Source organism: Charadrius vociferus, unplaced genomic scaffold, assembly GCF_000708025.1.
Source record: "Charadrius vociferus isolate BGI_N301 unplaced genomic scaffold, ASM70802v2 scaffold372, whole genome shotgun sequence".
NCBI classification, from domain to species: domain Eukaryota; kingdom Metazoa; phylum Chordata; class Aves; order Charadriiformes; family Charadriidae; genus Charadrius; species Charadrius vociferus.
The window spans coordinates 10,289-34,112 of NW_009647036.1; the positions used below are offsets into that span (position 1 = coordinate 10,289).

General features: G+C 46.8%; 1 protein-coding gene across 1 annotated transcript in view; it reads right to left on the reverse strand.

Annotated features, from left to right (window-relative positions):
* Nucleotides 1-2,264: 2,264 nt before the first annotated feature.
* Nucleotides 2,265-23,824, reverse strand: part of WDPCP (WD repeat containing planar cell polarity effector) — a gene marked incomplete at its 5' end in the record, with an annotated part of 94,832 nt that continues 73,272 nt past the window's right edge. The window contains 6 exons of the mRNA XM_009895602.1: nucleotides 2,265-2,470; nucleotides 5,584-5,814; nucleotides 6,295-6,451; nucleotides 6,808-6,911; nucleotides 8,458-8,561; nucleotides 18,173-18,308. Of these exons, the coding sequence (XP_009893904.1) occupies nucleotides 2,265-2,470; nucleotides 5,584-5,814; nucleotides 6,295-6,451; nucleotides 6,808-6,911; nucleotides 8,458-8,561; nucleotides 18,173-18,308 (938 nt within the window). The remainder of the gene's footprint in view (nucleotides 2,471-5,583; nucleotides 5,815-6,294; nucleotides 6,452-6,807; nucleotides 6,912-8,457; nucleotides 8,562-18,172; nucleotides 18,309-23,824) is intronic.

Here is a 23,824-nt window from a genome sequence, read left to right on the forward strand (position 1 = left end):
ATGGTGAGAAAGTGTCCTCAACGTCCCATTCGAACCCCACCAGGTTATTCCAGTGTCGAAACTCAAAGCACGGCTTCATCTAATGTCGAAACTCAAAGCATGGCTTCACCACCGTGACTGCTGCTTAGGCAAGTGTCTTCAAGGAGGTTATGATCTGCCTTACCCACCAGCAGCCCTCGTGGAGGGGGCTGTGTGTGCGTGCCTTGGTTTCTGGGTGGCTGCAAGCTTTCCGTGGGGTCTCCAAATGGCACTTGTTGGAGGCTCCAAAAATATTAAAGATTTTTCTTTTTTTTTTTTTTTGGCAGGAAAACCACAGCAGTAAAGCCTTGAGGAGCATCGGTGGCTGGAGGTGGGGGGTGGCTCTTTTATCCCCGAAGCTGATGCAGAGGGGTTTCTGCTGGTGCTTGCTCTGGGGACCAAAGGAATAGGTGGGAAGGTGAATGCAGGCTGAAGAAAAAAACCAACTCATCACATCATGTTTGACCATGTAGAGTCCAAGGTTGTCTGGGTAGGTCCCCGTCGGTCAAAGCTCAGGGTCCTGAGTGCATCAGACAAGTATCTGACCTGGGTTTTGTGATTTGTGCCTCTGGCTGGGGAGAGGTTAACAAGAACCCAGTTCTGCAGAGGTACCCACTTGCTTTTGGTTTTAATACATTAAAAAAAAAAATATATATATATTTGCAAACCTCTCTGGTCACACTAAAACAGACTCGGCGGTGTGGCGTGGGAAGTCTGTGATGTGGCATCCAGCTTGTAGAGGTGCCCAACGCTCATCAAAGGCGGGAGGCGCGATAATGACTGGAACCCTCTTCTGACACCTGCCTCTTTTTTTTTCGGAGGCAGCACCCCGGCCATAATAATTTGAGGAGAGTTGATTTTCATCGCGCTGGAAGAGGGTTGTCCAGGAACGGGGGAAACCAGCGTTGCAGCGCTGCTGCCTACGGTAACGAGCAGCTAGTCATCCAGAGCAGGAAAACATGAATATCCTGACAGGAGAGCATCCACTCGTGCCCTGGAGAGTTCAGATTGTGGGGCTTTGCATGGTAATGATGTGGTCCCGCTCCAGCAGGCGAAGGGAGGAGCAGTACGGGAAGGCACACCCTGTAATTGAAAAGCCACTAAGCCATCTTGGACCTGCGGGGATAGGAGGATGGAGGCCGTGGTTTGCTCCGTCTCCCCAGGTCTAAGGCAAGAACGGAGGATCTCTTTAGTCTCCCGGAGCGGGAAACACAGAGAAACCTCGTCCCCGCGCTGCCGTATCGTTCCCAGGACGTTACGCTTTTCATCCTGGGGATTATTCTCAAGGGCGGGATGAAGGTGGGAAAAGACGAGAATGGGAGAGAGAGGATCAATGAAGGACCCACAAGGAAATATTTTAAACTCCTGTTTTGTTTTGTTTTTTTTTTTTTTCAGGCAGAGACAGCCCGATTCCAGGCTGCAGGAATGGCTACGTGGAAGGACACGCCTGTTGGTAGCATCTATAGGTACTGCTCCCTTTCACTGGAAATGCCTTGTTTCTCTTGGAGAAGAGCATCATGCAAAACTTTTCCGGCTGATAGGCATTTAGCTGAGTGATACCACATTAAAACAACCATCTGGCAGCCATAAGGGCACCACTGGCTTCAGCATCTCAAGTGATGAAGATCTCAAGCGATCAGCCTCCAATGCAGAAACGGCAGAGCAGTTGAGATTCACGTTTTCCAAAGGGTCTAATTTGTTCTGGGGTTGGTGACCGGGGTGTTCGGAGGCTTAGTTTTGCTTATCTAAGGCTGGGTGCTGCTAAATGGATACTCTTTGACCCAACCTAGACAGTTTGCTCAAGTTTACCCAATCCCAGAATACCGCAGGCCAGGAGGAACCTGTGGAGATGAACCTGCTGGGTCTCGAGCAGCATGGCCCTCCAGGCTACCTCCACCCCACCTCCAGCCTTTCCCGGAAGACAGAAGTGAATGTGAACATCAAATCCTGACCCCACCAAAAATTGTGGATGGGATGCGCGCTTCTCATTTGATTCTCTCCTGTTGTTTGAAGAGCCGTACCCAACCGAGCCGTGCGCAGGGCGAGAAAAAACGCAGCTTATCTTCGCTTCCTCCAGCATCTGCCTATGCCATCCTCACCTTCGTCCCCAGTGATGGGATGCTCTGGCCACCGCCGGTCCCAAACCAACTTGGCATTTGTCCTACCTGCGAGCTGAGACCACCATGGTGCTCATCCATCACCACCCACGCACCAAAGGGCTGCAGTGGGGACACGGGTGCCCTCCGCTAGTCCCAAGCCACCGGCACCGCTGTTGTGGGGACGCCGGCAGCCCCTGCAGTAGCACCTTCTTGCCTCTGAGCCGCCTCTTGCACGCTGTAGGGCTGAGGCTTTCCTTCTAGAAGACAAATCTCGTTCAACTGCTTGAGCGTTGTTTGGCTGTGTGACAGCCAGCTGCTCTGGCAGGTGACCGGGAACATTTTTGTTGCACGATCTTTAGAGTTTCAGGGAGGAGAAGCTTCCTCATAGCTGAGAGCAGCAGCAAGCAAGGCAGAGGCGCGTTACGATGCACCGAGAAAAAAAAATTGGGTCCGTGTTGGGTACGTCCCCACCGGGGCTCCCACGGCCAGTTGCACCGGGGGTAGATAGGTCACTTCTGGCTTCAGCCTTTCGCCAACGACCCGGCGAAGGGGGACAAAGGGGAAAAAAAAAAATCCTCCGGCTCGCAGCTGCGGAGCTCTTCCTGCAGAATTGACTGTGCAAGAAGGGCTGGGTTTTGGGTGTGCTCCCCTTGCGTGGCACCGAGCCCGGTATTGTGAGGGCTCCCTCTGAAGCAACGTGCGGGAAGCGGCGGTGGAGGGACGCCAGCCCCAGGGCGGGGGGAGCAGAAGGGTGAAAAGGGGGACCTCGGGGATGGGCTGCCCATCAAATGCTGGTGGTGGCGTCTGGGCGTAGAGCTGCTGCTGACGGTGGGGTTGGGTCAGATTTGGGACGGGTTGACCGGAAGACAGAGGTCAGTCCAGCTAGAGAGGGGCTGCTCTCATCTGCTGGGTGTCGGTGGGTACCCAGTCGCTGCAAGGTTTCCGTATTTCCACACGTCATTAAAAGTCAGGGCAGAACGGTGTTGGAAATGTATTCCCAGAAGTGTCGCGTGGGTGGATGGCTTTCCTAGCCCAAAAAACCTTGGTGTGCACCACCGTCTCGTTTCCCTCTGCAACCCAAGTGCTCCTCAGAGCTGCTGCCTCCCTCCTCTGGGTCCCGCAAGAACCAGGGCAGCTCAGCGAGGGCTGGAGGTGCCCCATTTTCCCTGTGCACAAGAAGCTCTGCGACGTGTGGGGAAGTCAGGGTACCTCCACCCGGGGTGGCGGAGGTCACGCTTTGACCCACCAGCTTTTAGCTACGGTGACCGCTTGGCGGCAGGAACCTTTCGGAACCAAAGGATGCTCCGACTGCTCCCTTGTGTACGTCCTTAAGGATGTGACGGCAAAGTTTTGTTCTTTGTGTCGCTCCCATTTGTGCTCGTGGGTTTTATTGTGATAGTCCAGAGCTTTCAAACGAACTTCTCAGTTCATTAATCCAACTGCTTAACGTGGGGGCAAGGAGCATCTCACCCAGCTGCAAACCCAGGAATCCCATCAGTGCCTCCAGACTGCCACTGCTGCTACATTTTATTCTCCTCTGGCCACCGAAGCCATCCAAAGGCCACCTTTGGTTGTCCCTTTGAGCACGGGGATTTCCTGCCAGGGCAACCCCGTCACCTGCTCCCCAGCTTTTCCCCATCCTCCACCCAGGGAAAATGCGGCGGGAGGCTGCAGAGGTGGGGCTGGTGCGTGTTGTTCTCCAGCGCTTCGGGACTGGTAGAACAGCTCTTAGAGCACGATTTTACTTGGCACGGGCTGGTTTTGTAAGGAAAGAAATAAATAAGTGCCATCCTGCTCCGCTGGGAGGTCGAAGCATTTCCTTTCTCTTTCCTTTTTTTTTTTTTAAAATGATCTGTTTGTACTGAGGCCAAACATTGACTGCTTCAGCCTCAAAAAATAAAAAGTTTCAACAATAGCTGTAATTGGGAGGAAGCTAAAGTACAGCCACTCTTGTGCCTTTATTCATGCTGCCATGAGACACCTTCTATTCTATTCTTTTCTATTCTATTCTATTCTATTCTATTCTGTTCTGTTCTATTCTTTTTTTTTATTCTATTTTATTCTATTCTATTATTTTATTTTCCCTTTTTTCTCTTCTTTTTCTTTTTCTTTCTTTTTCTTTTTCTTTTTCTTTTTCTTTTTATTTTTCTTTTTCTTTTTCTTTTTCTTTTTCTTTTTCTTTTTCTTTTTCTTTTTCTTTTTCTTTTTCTTTTTCTTTTTCTTTTTCTTTTTCTTTTTCTTTTTCTTTTTCTTTTTCTTTTTCTTTTTCTTTTTCTTTTTCTTTTTCTTTTTCTTTTTCTTTTTCTTTTTCTTTTTCTTTTTCTTTTTCTTTTTCTTTTTCTTTTTCTTTTTCTTTTTCTTTTTCTTTTTCTTTTTCTTTTTCTTTTTCTTTTTCTTTCCTCTCCTCTTCCTTTGTTTTGTTTTATTTTAGTTTATTTTATTTTAGTTTAGTTTAGTTTAGTTTAGTTTTTCCTTTAAAGTAGAACTGCATTGGTGCTGCACGCTGCTGACTCATCAGTGCTGCAGACAGGATCTATGTGCTCTACACACAGCCCCACCGACACCCAACCACCTGGGGCACCAAATTGGGCTGGGAGGGAAAGTCCCCACAGGAGATGGCAGGGACCCGAAAGATCTGGGGGACACATTAGTATCCCCCTACCCAGGTGGAGGTCTTCTCCTCCTCTCCTGCTCCGCTGAGCTTCTCGCGGGGGTAGAAGCCCGCGAGCGCCTGAGACGGCGTGGGAGAGGGAGGAGGACATAGGATTGGAGGCTGGCGGTGGGGGGAAGGGATGGTCCACCTTTTTTGGCAGCACCTTGCAGTTAAATCAGCTCAAAGCAATCATGAAACCGTAGGGTAGTATTTCACTCCTCCTCACTGTGGTCTCGCTCTTGAAAGCGCCAATATGAGCGCCAGCCAGTTCGTGTGAGACGAACGTGGATGGAGGACAATAAGTTCTTTCTTAGGTCCCATCCAATGGGCATCGGATAATAATAATAACTTTTTTTTTTTTTATTTTACTTTTTATGCTTAATTCAAAGCTGCCACTGAAGCCCCGCTCTAGCAGCGTGGTATAGGAGCATTTCTACCAATTTCAGCGAGAGCCCTGCAGGCAGACAGCTTGCAGGGACAGGCTCGGGGAGTTTCAGGAAGCTGCAAAATAGAGTAAATAATAATAAGCAGAAATAAAAAAATAAATCAGAAATGCGTTACCTGCTCTGAAGGAACTGCTCTCAAATTTCCTTCGGAAAAAAAAAAAAGAGAGAAGAGTACCACGTTATTTACATTCTGTTGAACTCACTGAAAAACCCAAACAAACAAGGGTACGGTATTAGGTAACTCTTTCATTTTTTGATAGGACACAGCTATATTATATCCTGTTATTCAACGGCTGAATTAAAATATTTAATATATTGCTTATACAAGTCTATACACGTAGAATATGTGTATTCCCTCAAACGCTACACCAAGTGAAAGCGACCGTGATTTTTGTGGATAGGGCAGTGTGGAGACGCGAGCCCAGCCATAAATCGGGGTTCCCGCATCTTCCCGTCTCGGTGCGGAGCCGCTGGCGGGAGCGGGATGCACGGGCTGCGAGGGAGCCCGTCTTGTGTCTCGGGAGGGTTTTGCTGTCAGGTTGCTGCTGGAGGTGCTCGAGGATGAGGCTTCGTGTTACGGCTTGAGCCGAATTAACAGCTGCCAAAAGCAAAAAGAAGTCCTGCTGCAGGCGATGCGCTTCTGCCCCTCACTTGGTGCCGTCTGGGGTGTCCTCTGATCCCCGAGAAACACCCTTGGCTTCAGGGGGGGATGGACAAAAGCCCACAGGAAAGAAAACAAATCTTTATTTTTTTTTTATTTATTTTTTTTCCGCTTGGGTTAATATGTGTGATCCCATAAACGCGGGTGGAAGGCGGCAGTGAGGGGGAGGCAGGACCTTCCCGTGTCGATGGTGGCAAGCTGCTGGTTTGGCATCGCTGTAACGTGGAAGCTCACCCAAAGCCACCTCGCTTGAAACTCTTCGGTTTCGGTTGTGGCCACAGGAACTGCAGTTACACCTGGACTTTCCGCGCCTGCAGACTGGCTCGGTTCCTACAGCCCTGCCAGTATAGTGATGAGACACCCGGACAAGGCAGAAGATAAAAATCCTCGTCTCACCCCTTGTGCAAATACTCTTACCTATCCCTGCCTGGCTGACTTTACGGGACAACTCTGTAACCATGACTTTCTCACGCCGCACTACTCTATTATAGCGTTCCACTCCTTTGAACGTGCTCTGATGGAGATACCGAATGCTGCCGAGGCTGGACGGTTGAGCCCATTTGCTCCAGAACCCCTTGCAGAAGCAGCAGTGTAAAAAGCTGCTTCACGGGCCAACGGGACTGGTGGGGCTCTGCTGCCGGAGGACCCGGCCATCGCGTGCCTCCAACAACAACCGAAACTAATCAACGCTTCGCCCGTCTTTGTTAAATAGCACTGCAAGATAAGGCGATTCATATGATCGGGCGACTTATTCTACGTCGCAAGAGCAGGTAGCTGAGTCCTCCTGCCAAGTATACGCAAAACAAGCGCGTGTTGCAATGCCACCGCCTTATTTCTCTTTCTAGATCCAAGCTCTTTCTCAAGATACCATTCACCATTATTTCTAGCTTCAGCCCCTTGCGCATATTTAAAAGCAACTCCTTCGCTTACCTTGCCGGCTGCTGGACAAGGGTTTCTCCACGGGGGTCGTGGTGGTGCCACCATCCGCTCCAGGCTCGCGCTCGGTGTCCTCTGCCCGCCTGCGCCTGGTGGGTCTTTGAAAACAAAAGAGATGTGAGAGAGATGGGAGGGGAGGGAGCAAGGACTGAAGAGTTGGGGAGATATTGCAGAGGAGGGCAGAGCTGTTTCGTTTGTTTTCTGTCTTTTCAAGCGCCTGCGTAATTCCCTGCCCACAAACTGTAGCTCTTTTTTATCAGTTTGTTGACTGAGCGTCACCGGGATCACGCACTTGGCCGTGCAGTCGCCCCAGCACCGTCCCCGTCATTAAGACGTGGTGTAAAGCTGGTAGTTTTTGGAGCAGGGAAGGTTTTGTCAGGCAGGACAGATCGGGGGATGTGCGACACAAGCAGCGGGCGCCAGGCATCGCGGCAGCCCTGCGGGGAGGCGGTGGGGCGGATGGTGGGAGAGGAGGATGGCAGACCCAAAAGGCAGCGCTGATTTTCTGGGATTTTTATTTTTTTATTTTTTTCTTTTTGGCTGTTAAACCCTGTCCCCACACCACTTCCATCACCGAAATCCAAGCTGTGAAGGAGCTGCAGGGAGGAAAATGCCAGTGATGCATTACGGAAAATGCAGATGGATTTATTTTTTTTTTATTTTTTTAAGGTTTTGCTCATCTTGGTTTCTTCACTCATCATTAATCTCTGCTTCCGTAGGCGTGTGGAAAGGCAATCAATTCCCAAGGTAGTGGAACTGGAAATTTGGAATTTATCTTGTGCTATCTCACCGCTCGTCCTGCCATCCACAAACTGCCGAGTGCCCAGCGAAGTCCCAGGGAGTGTTGTCTTCGGCAAGCAGGAGTTGAAAAGAGAAAAAACAAACCCTAAACATCTCAAGCCAGGCCAACTCGAACCCCTCTAGGGGAGATTCTCCTCACTTGGGTGGCTTTTCCTCCTCCGTAGACGTTGTCACATTTGACTCGAGCAGTGTTTTCCTCGAGGGTGGCTTTCAGCTATGAAAGTGTCGTCATGAGAATGAAAACGCGAAGGCTTTTTTAATGCGGCACCCGACTTGTTAACTGCCATAATGTGATACCTGGCTGGGCTTTGAGAATACAAATAATACACTCCGGGCATAAAAAAAGACCTTTATTACCGGTGAGAACATAAATAATTAAGGAGAATGCTCAGATTTTCCCTGCGCCTTCGTCTTCACGCTACCCATCGCTCTGCAAGCAGCTGGGCGTCCGTAAAGCGACTCCAAGCGACCCTCCTCATCAGCTTTCCCGAGACATTTTTAAGCTGCCGTAATGCAACCCTCCCATCACGCTAAGCTTTATTGGTTTAGCAAAAGAAACTAAGAAACTTCATTGGAGACCAGATTATGCTGGTTGCAAAAACGGAGGGATTCTTCTGCTCTTCGACCCCATTATCTCCTCCGTAGTGTCTTGATCAGCTTTCTTACACACAGCCTCGGATTCTGCCGAGACCTGCAGATTGCTTTTTTTTTTTTTTTTGTGTGCGCAAGCAATGCCACCGCCTTATTTCTCTTTCTAGATCCAAGCTCTTTCTCAAGATACCATTCACCATTATTTCTAGCTTCAGCCCCTTGCGCATATTTAAAAGCAACTCCTTCGCTTACCTTGCCGGCTGCTGGACAAGGGTTTCTCCACGGGGGTCGTGGTGGTGCCACCATCCGCTCCAGGCTCGCGCTCGGTGTCCTCTGCCCGCCTGCGCCTGGTGGGTCTTTGAAAACAAAAGAGATGTGAGAGAGATGGGAGGGGAGGGAGCAAGGACTGAAGAGTTGGGGAGATATTGCAGAGGAGGGCAGAGCTGTTTCGTTTGTTTTCTATCTTTTCAAGCGCCTGCGTAATTCCCTGCCCACAAACTGTAGCTCTTTTTTATCAGTTTGTTGACTGAGCGTCACCGGGATCACGCACTTGGCCGTGCAGTCGCCCCAGCACCGTCCCCGTCATTAAGACGTGGTGTAAAGCTGGTAGTTTTTGGAGCAGGGAAGGTTTTGTCAGGCAGGACAGATCGGGGGATGTGCGACACAAGCAGCGGGCGCCAGGCATCGCGGCAGCCCTGCGGGGAGGCGGTGGGGCGGATGGTGGGAGAGGAGGATGGCAGACCCAAAAGGCAGCGCTGATTTTCTGGGATTTTTATTTTTTTATTTTTTTCTTTTTGGCTGTTAAACCCTGTCCCCACACCACTTCCATCACCGAAATCCAAGCTGTGAAGGAGCTGCAGGGAGGAAAATGCCAGTGATGCATTACGGAAAATGCAGATGGATTTATTTTTTTTTTATTTTTTTAAGGTTTTGCTCATCTTGGTTTCTTCACTCATCATTAATCTCTGCTTCCGTAGGCGTGTGGAAAGGCAATCAATTCCCAAGGTAGTGGAACTGGAAATTTGGAATTTATCTTGTGCTATCTCACCGCTCGTCCTGCCATCCACAAACTGCCGAGTGCCCAGCGAAGTCCCAGGGAGCTCATCTCGGTTTCTTCACTCATCATTAATCTCTGCTTCCGTAGGCGTGTGGAAAGGCAATCAATTCCCAAGGTAGTGGAACTGGAAATTTGGAATTTATCTTGTGCTATCTCACCGCTCGTCCTGCCATCCACAAACTGCCGAGTGCCCAGCGAAGTCCCAGGGAGTGTTGTCTTCGGCAAGCAGGAGTTGAAAAGAGAAAAAACAAACCCTAAACATCTCAAGCCAGGCCAACTCGAACCCCTCTAGGGGAGATTCTCCTCACTTGGGTGGCTTTTCCTCCTCCGTAGACGTTGTCACATTTGACTCGAGCAGTGTTTTCCTCGAGGGTGGCTTTCAGCTATGAAAGTGTCGTCATGAGAATGAAAACGCGAAGGCTTTTTTAATGCGGCACCCGACTTGTTAACTGCCATAATGTGATACCTGGCTGGGCTTTGAGAATACAAATAATACACTCCGGGCATAAAAAAAGACCTTTATTACCGGTGAGAACATAAATAATTAAGGAGAATGCTCAGATTTTCCCTGCGCCTTCGTCTTCGCACTACCCGTCGCTCTGCAAGCAGCTGGGCGTCCGTAAAGCGACTCCAAGCGACCCTCCTCATCAGCTTTCCCGAGACATTTTTAAGCTGCCGTAATGCAACCCTCCCATCACGCTAAGCTTTATTGGTTTAGCAAAAGAAACTAAGAAACTTCATTGGAGACCAGATTATGCTGGTTGCAAAAACGGAGGGATTCTTCTGCTCTTCGACCCCATTATCTCCTCCGTAGTGTCTTGATCAGCTTTCTTACACACAGCCTCGGATTCTGCCGAGACCTGCAGATTGCTTTTTTTTTTTTTTTTTTGGCTGCCAAATTGCCATAACCCTTCTATTTTTATGTTTTTAAAAGAGCTTAAACCCTTCCATCCTCTTTGGACGTGTCTTTAAAATTGACCAGGACTGGGAGGATTTCATGTATATCCGAAGGCTTAGAAGAAGATGTTACTTCTACTGAGCTTCTAGTTTTACAGTCAACAGACACGAAAAGCCCGGCGGGGATAAAAGGAACTTAACCAGTTCTGTCTAATGCATATAAATCTACCTAAGAGCTCAAGGCACTGGAAGTACTCAATGTGCTACATTTATCTGAGTCTAAGATACAGAAATGGGTCTTCAGCCCACATGCCACATGTCCCATTTCGATGCCAAGTTAATATGAATTAAGAGACTGAGATGAATAAACAAGGTCAGTCTGGGCCGGGCCAAGTTGAATCAATGTAAAATAATTGTCAGTATTTTCTGTCAGCAACGCTGGTTTATCTTGGCTCGGGATTCTCGGCGCTATAGATTATAAAATGTTTTCAGTGGAACAGTTGGCAGACATTTTATTGATTTTTCTTTGTTTTGTGAATGCTGGAAAAATTTCCATTAAGCATACACACCGCTCATGTGACGAAGCCAAATTGCTTTTTCAAACTTTTCTTCCTTCAAGTGTGCTAACGCGCTAATACATTAGCAGTCTAATTTAATCAAGAGGACCTTTGTCTGGAATCAAGAGGCCACGGAGCGCACCTGGATGGATCTCGAGCACGAAGAGTTAATTTTGTATTTTCAAGGTATTTTCATTAATCACTGACCGATTCATTTGCCCAACACCCCTTTGAAGTCGGTAAACTATTATCCCAGTTTTACAGATGGGGAAACTGAGAGTGCGACTTCGCGCAGAGCCACACGTCTTTGCCCGCTGTCGCCGTTCTCGATGCACGTGAAGCTCCTGTTGCCTTCACCGGGGCCGAGCAACGGTGAAGAATGAGAGGGGAGGGCTGCAGCGACCGGGCGGGATTAGCCCCACAGAGCTGCTGGATCCCACCTCCACCATGAATTTCCTACACCGCGTCACCACAACACACCTCTTAATGGGGTTACTTTGGAACCGAAAATTGCTAGGGCAGACAGAGCAGCTTGTAGGATTACTCCTGGACCCGGGGCAGACCATATTTCTCAGCCTATATTCCTGCTATTTTAAGACGAGGTTCGCTTCCTGGCTAAAGAGGACTTTGGAAAAAAGATAACCGATGGTGGAAGAACAAACAGAAGTGCCACAATGGTGGTGAATGCTGGTTTTGTTTAATTGCATGAAACAACGGAGTAAGAGTAAAGAAATCTGTTTAATGTTTGGGTTTTTTTTACGTGATGCACAAAAGGGGATGCAGTGGCATAACTCTAATTCTCTCCCTCTTTATGCTGATTTAATAACCAACATGTACAGAGATGAACACTGTTGTGCAGTTGTCTCTTAATGCTTCCTGAGGTTTGATCAGTGATGCCACAGATTCAAAATACACAAACATGCTTCTGAGCTTAAATAAAAACCTCATAGAGCTGTAGAAATATGTGTATTTTTAAGTACACAAGCAACAAGAAAGTTTTATGATAAAAATCACTGTCATGATACATACTTTTGACTTCTATCCTAATCGCTTGCACTAAAATAAAAGACATCCTAATTAAAATAGGAGTAGTTCTGGTTGAGGGGATGGGAACAAGGAAGATGGATAATAAGCTAAAAAAAAATACAACCCAACCCAGCTTCACACACATCCTGACACTACCAACAAGTGCAAGATATTTAAACCCACAATGCATTATGGTGAGGAAGCAGAACGACACACCGGCGGGGTGGGAGCCCACACCGCCGTCACCGATGCCAATGGCAGAAGAGTGACTGCAGCCATAGCTCTGCGCTGACTCTTACGTGCCGGATTCTGGCACGGTCACAGGCACTCACCAGTTGACTCATCCAGAAACAAGCTGTCCCACAGGGAGTCGACCAGTTCCTTGAACGCGTTGCCGAGAGGATGAGTGTGCTACCTTGGTCCTCCGAAAAACAGCGTCCATACCTTCTGACAATGTTTTCCTCATTTACCGGCAGCAAAAGGGTTATGCTGATCAAAACGTTTCCATAAATAGGTAACAAGAATACTGAGAGGACAAGAACTGCTAGGCTATAACATATGGGACGCTTGGGAAGAGAGAATGGCCACGGTCAACGGCAAATGTAAGACAGAGATGAGAGCTTTGTCTTGTAAAATTATTCGCTGAACTGTGCATTGTTGGCGGTATTTAACTGTCCCGCTCATGTCAGAGTGAAAGAAATCACGCAGCAAATAAAATACCTCTATCTGGAGTGCCGTCCGGAAATCTTTATTGCCTATAACTTACTCCGCGTATGTGTGCGCAGTTCAGAAAGTTGACTACCGTTCTGCACCCACAGCCACACTACTGCTACTTTCATAAAATGTCATGGAGTTAAGCCAATTTTCTCTGCCTGTAAAACACACTTTAGTCCCAGACTAAGTTCTCTGTTCCCTGACTGTTAAGAGGAGAGGCCAGGCTCTGCCTAGAATAAGTTCTCAGAGAGATAAACCCTTGACGCTCTTTTATGAATGATCATTTTGGTTACAGCCTTTTCCGTCCCCATCTCCATCCCAGGCTACGGGTTTCCTTGTTAGACAGGGCAGCAAAGGAGATGATGACGGGAAGAGTTAATTGCAGTGATTTGTTAATCGGGCAGCCTGAAAACTGGGCCTCTGTTACGCATATGCAGACATTAGGCTCCCCAAAGGGTGTCAGTAACAAGGTTTATTAAGTAAGTTACACAGAAATGTCTTCTGTTGGCCTTCACAGATTGCCCAGGGCTTCTCCCTAGGTGTAATTCATGACATACGCCTCAGCTGTCCCAAGACAAAGGTTTTGTTCGAAGCTGGGTTTTTTTTGAAGCTGAAATACAGGAAAGAGAAATCTGGGTATATGCTAGAGATGAGCTTCTAGAAACTTGGGTGAGATATAGATTTGGGACAGTGTCTGGGTCTGACAGGGGTGGTAGCGTTAGAAATGCAATTCATGGGTTTGGTGTGACCAGCTGGCACAAAGGTGTAAAGCCAAGACAGACGAACATAAGTCTCTGGGAAAGACGGAAGAGCTGCCATCAAGTACCTCAAGTACCTCCCAATCTTGCTGAAGTCCCATCATGGTGTCTTGTGGAGATCAGGGGAACCACTGCTACCCTGGAGACAGCAGAGCCTGGGAGTACTCTCATCTACACTTGAATTCATGCAGGCCAAGTGCACGTGACCGGTGCTACTGGCTTTGTATAGATAAGGTTGTGGGGTTTTTATTGCAAGACTAACGACACTGAAAACGGAGGCTTGACTTGCAACGAACAGATTGATTGTAGGTTGGAAGGGAGCTCTGGAGGTCATCCAGCCCAATCCTCTTCTCAAAGCAGGTTCAACTGTTAAGTTAGATCCAACTTCAATGTCGCTTTGGCTCAGGTCTGTGACCCAGAGGGGACTTGTGATGGATAACAGCAGAAACGAGCTATCAGCACTGGCAAGCATCAAGAAAGAGCAGCAGTATGTTCCCTCGCGTTAAACTTGGGGCAACGCTCAGGAGTCCGGACCTGAGCTGACTCTTGTCACTTCACCAGAAAGGCGATGCTGTAGGAAGTCACAGTACGCCAGCGTGCAGGGGAACGAAGCAAAGAAAAGCTCTAGACTAACCTTGCTCCCCAGACTACAAATCAAGTCGTCAGAGACAACATCTCATGGATTTAAATGATGCTGAGGAGGTAAATCAACAAGTTGCCTACAGTAATATATATATAAAGCGCAGCTGAAGTGACTTGGCCAAGACAGGAGGCTGTATTGGCATGGGATGAGGGAACAGGGAAGAACAGCGGTAAATCTACTATAGAAATGGAATTTTTCTTCCTCCGTTTTTCTTGAGGGGAAAGACTTAAGAAGGAAATAGGAAATGATTCAGGATGTACATTTATCTCACCGATGAGCAGAATACATAAACACTGAAGACTAGCGTTAAACAGCATGAGAAATGGAGAAAGTCAATAAACGAAACAAAAAATGACCAAGCTAATGAACAACGAAAGGCCTTTACAGGAGGGAGAATGAGTCCTGATTATTGATTTTGAAACCGCAGGTAGTGGTTGGAGGCTGGGAAGAAGTGGACAGTGGAAATGTCAGATATGAATTTGTGATGTGGGAAATCGGTTAGAATAATAATAATCTTGCTGTGCACTTACTAAGATGTTCAGCTGCAAGCACCATACAGCTGCGATTTCATAAACTTCGCTGCATTTCAGTAAGGCGTCGGCGTCACCATTTTTTGAGCGGATTCACTGAAGCAGCAGAAAGCAAATATGATTTAATTTTGGGTTCGCACGTGGGATCGATTTAGAGAAATTTCACCAAGTGCTGCGTAACCACCTGCCCATTATAAACTATATGTCCTCTGCCGATGTCTCAGATCAGGCAGCCAAATCTCTAGTATAGAACGGAACGGAACGGAACGGAACGGAATGGAATAGAATAGAATAGAATAGAATAGAACACAACACAACACAACAGAATAGAGCAGAACAGAATAGACCAGACTTTCAGTTGGAAGGGACCTACAATGATCACCTAGTCCAACTGCCTGACCAATTCAAGGCTGACCAAAAGTTAAAGCACGTTATTAAGGGGATCGTCCAAATGCCTCTTACACACTGACAGGCTTGGGGCCTCAACCACCTCTCTAGGAAGCCTGTTCCAGTGTTTGACCACCCTCTCAGTAAAGAAATGCTTCCTAATGTCTGGCCTAAACCTCCCCTGGCGCAGCTTTGAACCATCCCCACATGTCCTGTCCCTGGATCCCAGGGAGAAGAGCTCAGCACCTCCTCCATATCTCCTCCTCAGGAACCTGCAAAGAGCCATGAGTTCACCTCTCAGCCTCCTTTTCTCCAAACTAGACAACCCCAGAGCCCTCAGCCACTCCTCACAAGACGTTCCTTCCAGCCCTTCACCAGAATTGTTCCCCTCCTCTGGACACATTGAAGGACCTTCAAACCATTCTTAAATGATGGAGCCCAGAACTGCTCAAAGTGAGGTTACACCAAGGCTGAATAGAGAGGGACAATCACCTCTTTTGACTGGCTGGTTATGCTGTGTTCGATGTACCCCAGGATGCAGGTTGCCCTTGTGGCTATCAGGACATGCTGCTGGCTCATATGCTCTGTCAACCAGCACCCCCAGACCCCTTTCTGCAGGGTTGCTCTCCAGCCACTCCTCTCCCAGTTTATACTGCGTTATTCCGTCCTAGGTGCAGGATCTGGCGTTTCATGCCATTAGTTATAGCCCAGTGCTCCAGTCTTGGCCAGGGAGAAGAAACATTGCAATGACTGCAAACTAAGAACGTCCTTATTTACGTAGGTTCCTAACATCCGAACCCTTCCTTCCTTTACACAAATTTCCTCACATAGAATCACAGAATGGTTTAGGTTGGAAGGGACGTTGAAGATCATCGAGTTCCAACCCCCCTGCCATAGGCAGGGACACCTCCCACTAGACCAGGTTGCCCAAGGCCACGTCCAGCCTGGCCTTGAACACCTCCAGGGATGGGGCCTCAACAACCTCTCTGGGCAACCTGGGCCAGTGCCTTACCACCCTTAACGTGCAAGATTTCTTCCCAATGTTTAATCTAAACCTGCCCTCTTCCAGTTTGAAGCCATTCCCCCTCGTCCTATCACCCCATGCCCTAGTAAAAAGTCCCTCCCCAGCTCTCCTGTAGCCCCTTTAGGCACTGGAAGGCCGACATAAGATCTCTCCGGAGCCTTCTCTTCTCCAGGCTGAACAGCCCCAACTCTCTCAGCCTCTCCTCATAGGAGAGGTGCTCCAGCCCTCAGATCATCCTCATGGCCTCCTCTGGACCTGCTCCAACAGGTCCATGTTCTTCTTGAGATTGGGGGCTCCAGAACTGGATGCAGTACTCCAGGTGGCATCTCACAAGAGTGGAGTAGAGGGGCAGAATCACCTCCCTAATCACCTTCCCACACGAAGAAGTCTGATGCAGTCTTGGCAGCAGATGTATTATGGGAAACAAACTCTGTGAAACTGGAGGCAAAACAACCCACAGTTATATGCTTGTAACCGTCTGTGTTGGTTTTTGGTTTTGTTTTGTTTTTTTTTTTTTATTTTTAAGCACAGAGAAGAGGTTGTTGGAGTCACCTGTGCCTCAGCAGGTGATCTTCCCAGCCAGCTGGGACAACACGCATTTAAAACCCCAAGTCATGTTGGCAGGCTTTGAGCCGCTGCGACCAGCCAGGGGAGCCCTGAGAAGTTCTCCTTCACAGCCAAAAAAAACCTCTGGGTGCTGCCGGGGGAGGTCAGCTTGCGCGCACTGGGTGTCAGCAGGCGGAGGAGCTGGTGGCGTGGGTGGGGAGCTTGCTTGCTACTCACCAACCTGGCAAGAGGCAAACAAAAGTCCTCAGGAAATCCCGGCGGTTTCTGCAGCTCCGGCGATTGCACGGAGCCACTCAACAACTTTTGGTGACCCACCAGGACTGGCAGAGGCGAACGCGGTCAAGCTGGAGAGCCTGGGAGTAGGAGGAAAGTTGAACTCTGCAATCTCTCTCCCAAGACGCCTGACGAAGGCAGCCGAGGCACTGCCAGAGACGGGTGAGTCATAGCAACCTCCGAAAGGGAAAAGGTGAGCTGAAGGGAGGACAGCGTGTTTATGCCTTCGGATCGGAGGCGTGTTGGGATTAGTCTCTGCTCCAGTGCTCTGTTAAAGGAGCTCCTTTTATTGGCGCCCTTGGGAAGTCCTCTGTAGTCAAGACCGTCTCCAGCATGACCTTGCTGACTTTATTACTTGCCCATATCAACACAGCGCTATCTCCATCCCCAAAGTTGAGAGAATAATTACGCACTATATTTTTAAAAGCAGGTCCCATCTCCGAATCCATTAGATATCTCTGTCAGTGTTCTACATCCTAAAAATTGTAGACTACGTATAAAATAATTATTTCACTAGTAGTGTGCAGCCGGTGTAATGGATATTATATCTAATACTGCAAAAGCTCAGTTTCCTTGTGTGAGGAAAGGCAGAAAACGAGGTAATATCCAGCTTTCCAGAAGGAGAAAGAAATATGTTTCTTGCCCACACGAAGAGTGTTCAGCACAGTTATAGACAAACGGATGATTCGCCAATGTGGAAGTTCAATGTTGTACCCACACTAGGTTTACTAAAAATGTTCCCACATACAGTGGGCATAGAAAATAAAAATAAACGCATCTGTATACTCACTGGGAACAAATAATTGTTTCTTTTCTATGAAGAATACACAAAGAAAAATAAGAGAAATAAACGCTTTTTAAATCTCTGCAGAGATTCACTGTATTTTCCCATCCGTTGCAAGGCGGTGCGCTGGTTCGCCAGCAACAAAAGCACATACGCACTTCTTGAAAAAAAAATCCACAGTTGTCAGACCTGTTGTTTCTCTCCTAACAGGTCAAGTTCCGGGTTTTAATCAACTCTTGAAAGATCATCAACAGGGCTGTTGATCCCAAGCTAGCGATGAGCTTATAGAAAGCTGTAAAGATCGTGCTAGTTTTTAAAAAGTTCTCTTTTTCATGGTTAATTTGCTGCTTTTCCACTGCTGAATTTCTTCTGCACATTCATCGAAGACGGCTGCATTTGCCCAATTGATTTAATTTGAAAACGGTTGTGCTAGTGCACGTTAAATGCTCGCAAACTGTCTGTTTCTGGAGATCGCTTTGTGTCCATGCCATGTCCTTCTGGCTTCCAAGTCTTCCCTAGTTCCTGCTTAGTGTCTTAATGTTTTACTGCCTTTGCGGTCATGATGCGGGTGACAACTGAGGTTGTCCGGAAAGTTCAGAATATCAAACATACATTTCAAAAGTATTTTCGTTAATTGTTCACCCCCTCCCTTCCATTCTCTGTTACGGAAATACAGGATTTTCCTTGGCCTTACGAAACGCTGTTGACGGACACCCGAGTTGCCCACGTGCCCTTTCCTACGCCGCTCACCTGCGGGCGCAGCTCTGCGCTGGCGGTCCGACGGCTGGACCGGGAGCAGGGGGGTCGCACTCTCCTCCACGCTCTGAAGGTCGGTCAACGAAAGCTTCGCGAGACGCGCCTTCTTCGTCTGACTGCCCCAGAAGTCCTGTTAAGATGAATCAAGATATGGTATCAGGCTTACTTAATGTAAAAGTACCAATCAAGCCAACAACTTTCTGCCTCAGATGTCAATAAGGACGTGGGTGTCCGCTCTTGTAACGGATCAAATCAAATGGAAAACCATACACTCGTAGAGCTTTCACTCTTGACTTCTGCCCTTGAAAAGAAGGCCAGAAGCTAACAAGCAGCAATAATAACACATCCAAGAGTTTTTGGAAGGGAGTGAGTGGGTGTGTGTTGGCTTTAGCTTAGCGAGGAGGAAATGTCTTCTCTAAACTGTCACCTACAGAAGGCCTAGTTGGCTGCCAAAGGCTGCTGCCTGTGAGTATTTCACTGTCACCATACGGATCAAAGTCGTATCAATTGGACTGTTCCCCCACATGATGTATGTGTAACGCCTTCCTTCAAAAATAAAGACTTTCCTCGGCTTTGTTTCAAAATATTTTGGTTGAGAATCAAGACCTGAAGTTTTCAAGTAGGTGAAGGAGGGGCCTCCAATTCCCAAGTTCCAGTCTGAGCCCTTTGGGGAAGGTAATTGTTTGAAAATACGCTGAAAAATACAGAGGAGGAATTGCATATTCTAGGTGTGAGACTTAGAATAAATAAATAAAAAAATTAATCTAACCCCAGGCTAGTAGAGTTTGGATTAAGGAAAAAAAAAAATATCCTGTTACAGATAAAGACTTTAAAAGATTTTTCTCAAAATCGTAAGACCCTTTTGCGTTTCTTCTTTTTTAATCCTGTTTTTCTCCCCTTGTTCTCTGCCTTCCCGCACCCTGTAGAAGCTAATCTGCACGATACCCATGGCAACACCATGGGCAGTGTGAGCAACATAATGCTCTTGCGAGCGTACTGCTAGTTTACATTTTGGCCGGAGACCCAGAATGCTTCGGAGGGCAAATCTACTTGTAAGCGTTGCCGAATCTCCAAGTCCTAAAAAGCTAATGCCATTAAGATTGCTGCGGACTATTTCTACTCTTCATGCTACCTAAATATTATTAGCATCTGCGGTACGAGAGAGGGCAAAGTGTGGCAACCGATTTGGCTTTCTCAGGCAACTGATATTCTCCGCCTGCGCTGCCGTTCCCCACCTGCGGAGAATCGCGGAAAACAACCAACTCAGTCAGGGGCAACACACCTCCAAGCACGCACACTGTGTCGCAATAAATAAAGGAGATAAACCAACCCTGGTGTACCTTCTCCTCTACCTCGAGTAAAAAAAAATCCAAAGGGAAAAAACGGAGGGGAGAAAATGGGTGTATGAGCAATGCTCTATGTCTGGAAAACTCAAATCAAGGACAAGTAAAGTAGGTTTCTCTGGAGTTCTCTCCTTGGAGCCTGTTGCAGAGCAAGCAGCCAAGAGAAGGAGGGGAGCAATATGGAGAACTCACAAAGGCGCACAAGAAATGATATGCTTGAAGAACTCTGGGAAAGGGCTTAAACAAAATCCCTGGTGTTGTACGTGTAGGCAAAATCCACCGCAGCTCTCGCGGGGGAAACTTTGATAGCATCTGCATGGGGACGCGGCTCTCACTACCATGTTTCCGCCTGGGAACTGAGTCTTCGGTCCTGAAGGGCCTCCTTCTTCACTTGGACTTAGGTTTTAAGGAGGAAAATGTTAAACCTGTTAGTTTTCTAAATGCCAAAGCTAAGACGTACGGTGTGAGTCAAGCTGGTGTAATTAATCTTTTTTTCTTTTTTCACCTTCTCAGTAATGTCTAAGGCCTACACAACTCATCCCCATAAAGTTACAGACTTTCACCAATACGCAATCTCCATGGCTTCTCCTCGGACATCGCTCCTGAGGCTGACCCAGCTCCAAGGAGCGGTGGCATTGCGGAACGTCAAATGCCGAGACAGGAGCGTGTATTGAGGAAGGAAATGAAATAAGATTGGGTCGGCTTTGTCTTGATCTCTTTCCATCACACTATTAATTTGCATTTTCTCGTACCCGCTGAGAACCAGATCTGAATAAATCGCAGCCCCCTCGCGTCGATCGCTTCAGCGTAACCCACGCCCGTGCTCTGCGCGGGACCTGGCAGGTTTGTAAGGTGGAGAGGGCTAACAATTTGGATGTATCCAGTCCTCATGTGGCATATTTCTAATATATGAACGCTATGAGCTGTTATAACCATGGCCACTGACTGTGGATGCAGCGCAGTTACACCTTGCTAAATGATGCTACAGGATCCATAGGAACCTCCTGGAAAACAGAGCAGTGTGTCATATGCAAGCACATTTGTAGGCAAAACTGGGGGATAAGGAGGGTTCTTACCCACGGGAGCACAAAGAGATTTCTTTGCACTTTCATATCTAAATTAAATATCTAAAACTGACCTCAAGTTACGAGGACTGAGCCTATTCTAGTCTGGGTATACAGCTGCAGTATTGCAGTAGAACGTTAGATAGGATCAGATGCCAGGAGCGGTTCAAAGCCACAAAACCATCTGATAGGAGCTCCAGAGTAAAGAAATAAACATTTTTGTTGTGGGACATTGGACCGTATTCCCTGTGAGAAGCGTTACAGCAGGAAAAAAAACCAAATGCGCAAGGAACACTGTTTAAACAACACAGCCCTTCCCAAACCAGAGGCACCGTATCCCACATTTAATTAAAAAGGGGAGGATTTTAGCAACAATGCCACAGAGCTGGGAGAGGGCGGTGGTCCTCACGTCTAGATGAGGGCTCAGGCTGGGGTTCGGTGCTTGGTAACGACTCGGCTTCGTGCTAGCGTTGGAGGTATCACGAAGTGCACCGAAGATTTTGTGTTTAGGTAATCTGGGATCTTCCTTCAGCTCATTGCACAATAAACTCTCGCGGTTTTTAATTGTAACCTAGTATTTGCTTACCGTGTTAGGATCTGGGGATTTGAATCTGAATTTGAATTTTAAAAACCTGAGCGTTGGTATTGTGTCTAACATTGTTGTTTCATCACTGAAGTCATTTATCAGATGTGATCATTTGAATTATATTGCGCTAAAAACCTTTATCTGCAAAATCCCATTTGTCATGATCAGTATTAGGATAACGTTGTACACCCACCCATCCCACCCCCCGCACCCTCCACAAAAGGTACATTCTGCATTTCCAAAATTCGCTGATAGCTGCTATTCCTACATCGAGCGTCCGTCTAAAGCCGCCAAATAGCTTTACAAGTCCGCTAAAAAGTTTTGCTACGCTTTAATGAGCGGGACGCTCTCTGAACACCGCGCGCAGGTGATGAGATCTCACGCCTTCTTCCCTGCTTGGAGACGTGTCGGGATTTAACCGTATCTGTCCTCTTTTGGATTTGTGTCTGCAAATCGGAAGCTGTTTCCATTCTCCAGTGTCATCCACTGGACTTTCAGGGATAAAAATGCTTTTTAAAACAGGCGATCCCACGGTCAAACGAAAATCTCCTTTTAATATTGTTCGCAAAATTGACAGCTCTACTTAACAGAAGCCATTAAATTATTTACAAAGCAGCAGTCGCTCTTGTAAAAATATAGCCTCTTTTTTTTTTTTTGGCATGAAAAATAAACTAGTTGATAAGCGAGAGATAAGCCATTTGACTTCTTCTTTGTGTGCCCGGCGTGGTATGCAGAGCCAATTCTGTACAATCTGATGTTTACAGAGCAATCGTAACGTACGACCTCCTTAGGCAACCGGGACACAAGAAGCCTTTAAAACGCTGAAGCAAGCATTTAATCAGAACTCTTCATGCTGATCTTTGAAAAATTCAATAAGTTCAAAAAATGTAACTCCTTCTAAAGATAAAATATCAGCTTTTTGCTTCAGGAGTTGCAAATATATCCCAATGAACTCCCAGTGAACCATACAGACTTCAGACACGCCGTGGTTTTTTTTTTTTTTAAAAAAAAGAAGTAAATAGTAGAGTTTTTCTGAGAGAAACAAATCAAGGGTCGGAAGAAATGCAAATGGTTAAGCAAAGCAAGTGCTGCAAAACAGTAGAGTTTAGTAATAACCCAAACAATCACACTTTTTTTTAGGCACTTGAACAAATTCTTCTGTTTTACCTGAATAGCTAGTTCCATGTGAATAACTTCATATCTCCTTGTATTATCCATTAACTTTTTTTTTTTTTTAATTATCATTTATTTTGGCCTGTTGAAATCAAGCTCCCATGCTTTTGTGAGGTGACTTTGGGCTTTTTTTTAAACCGCTGCAGGAGGTGTGACATTGAGGACGATCTCACGCGTTCTCAAGTTCCTCCACCTTAACTCCATCCGAGGTCTTCTCCAACTACACGAAGGTATTTCTAAAGCCACGGGGTAAAATTAGGTATCAAAATTAGTGGGAACTTCCATTGCTGACTTGAGTCTACAATTGAGATCACAATTGTTTTCCTGAACCTGTCTTTCTAAATGAACAGATTCTAATAAAATTGTTTAGTTTCAACAAATTCCTGCAGGGGAACCACACAGCTTTGTTTAGGTGTGTGGAAAAACGTAACTCTACACTTTGCTTCTTTTGGTCTAATTCTTCCATGGCTTTTTATTTTTAGATTATTTTTGTGTCGTTTTGCTGATTCCCAGTGTTGACGTGTTTTCATTTGACAAACATATATTCTCAAAATATTGGCTTTAGAGTACTTTTAAAACTCACTGAGAACAGCTGTTATTGCCGAGAGAGCTGGAAAAGGTACATTAAAACCGAATATCTCCCATTTGTGTTGTAATTTAACAATTTGATACCTGAGAAGATAAGGCACTTCAATCACTACTAAGTAGAGGCAACCCTTAATGGCAGCGTAACATGTCATTATTTCACTCGTTGGATATTAGGCATATTAGTAGCAGCAAAACGGTTTCAGCGGGTGTGCCAGGAAACATAAGAATTAAAAATAAAATTTATGTGATAAAATTAATAGTTAACATATATAAACAACTCCTTTTTTTTTTTTCTTTCTTTTTGGAGTGTAGACAGTTATATTTCACTTCTGTCGCTTGCAGCGTAACCCGGCTTTAAAACTTTCTGCAAATGGAAGCGCCAAGTCTTTACTAGCTCGGGCTGAGATTTCAATCTCTGCTACTCATTTGCTCTGCTAGAATCAGACACAAAATTAAGTCAACCACTAGATAGTCTGAATAGTTCCTTTTATATCTCCCTGCAGCCTAAGTAATCGGGTTCCTTAGGAACTGCCCCTAGCAGTGCCAATATTCTTTAATTTTTATTTTTTTTTTTAAAAAAAAGGAACGTCGTACAGGATGATCCAGATGTGGTAGTACCAAGCTGTGAAGGCTCGCCAGCTGCGAGAGCGAAGAACCGAGGATTTGCTCCAGTTCCAGGCCCCTTCACTTGAAAGGCTTGACCAGTGTCCCAGCAACAGAGATCTCGCACCTCGAGATTTTATCGGGTTTCCCGAACCAGGTGAAATTTACCTTGTAATCTTGGCGGCAGTGCCAAGACACGAGATGAGCAACCTAAGGCTGCTATTGCTCAGTAATTACAGCGGGCACAGGAGGGAGGGCAATCCTGGGGACGAGGGCTTTTCTTTGTTTG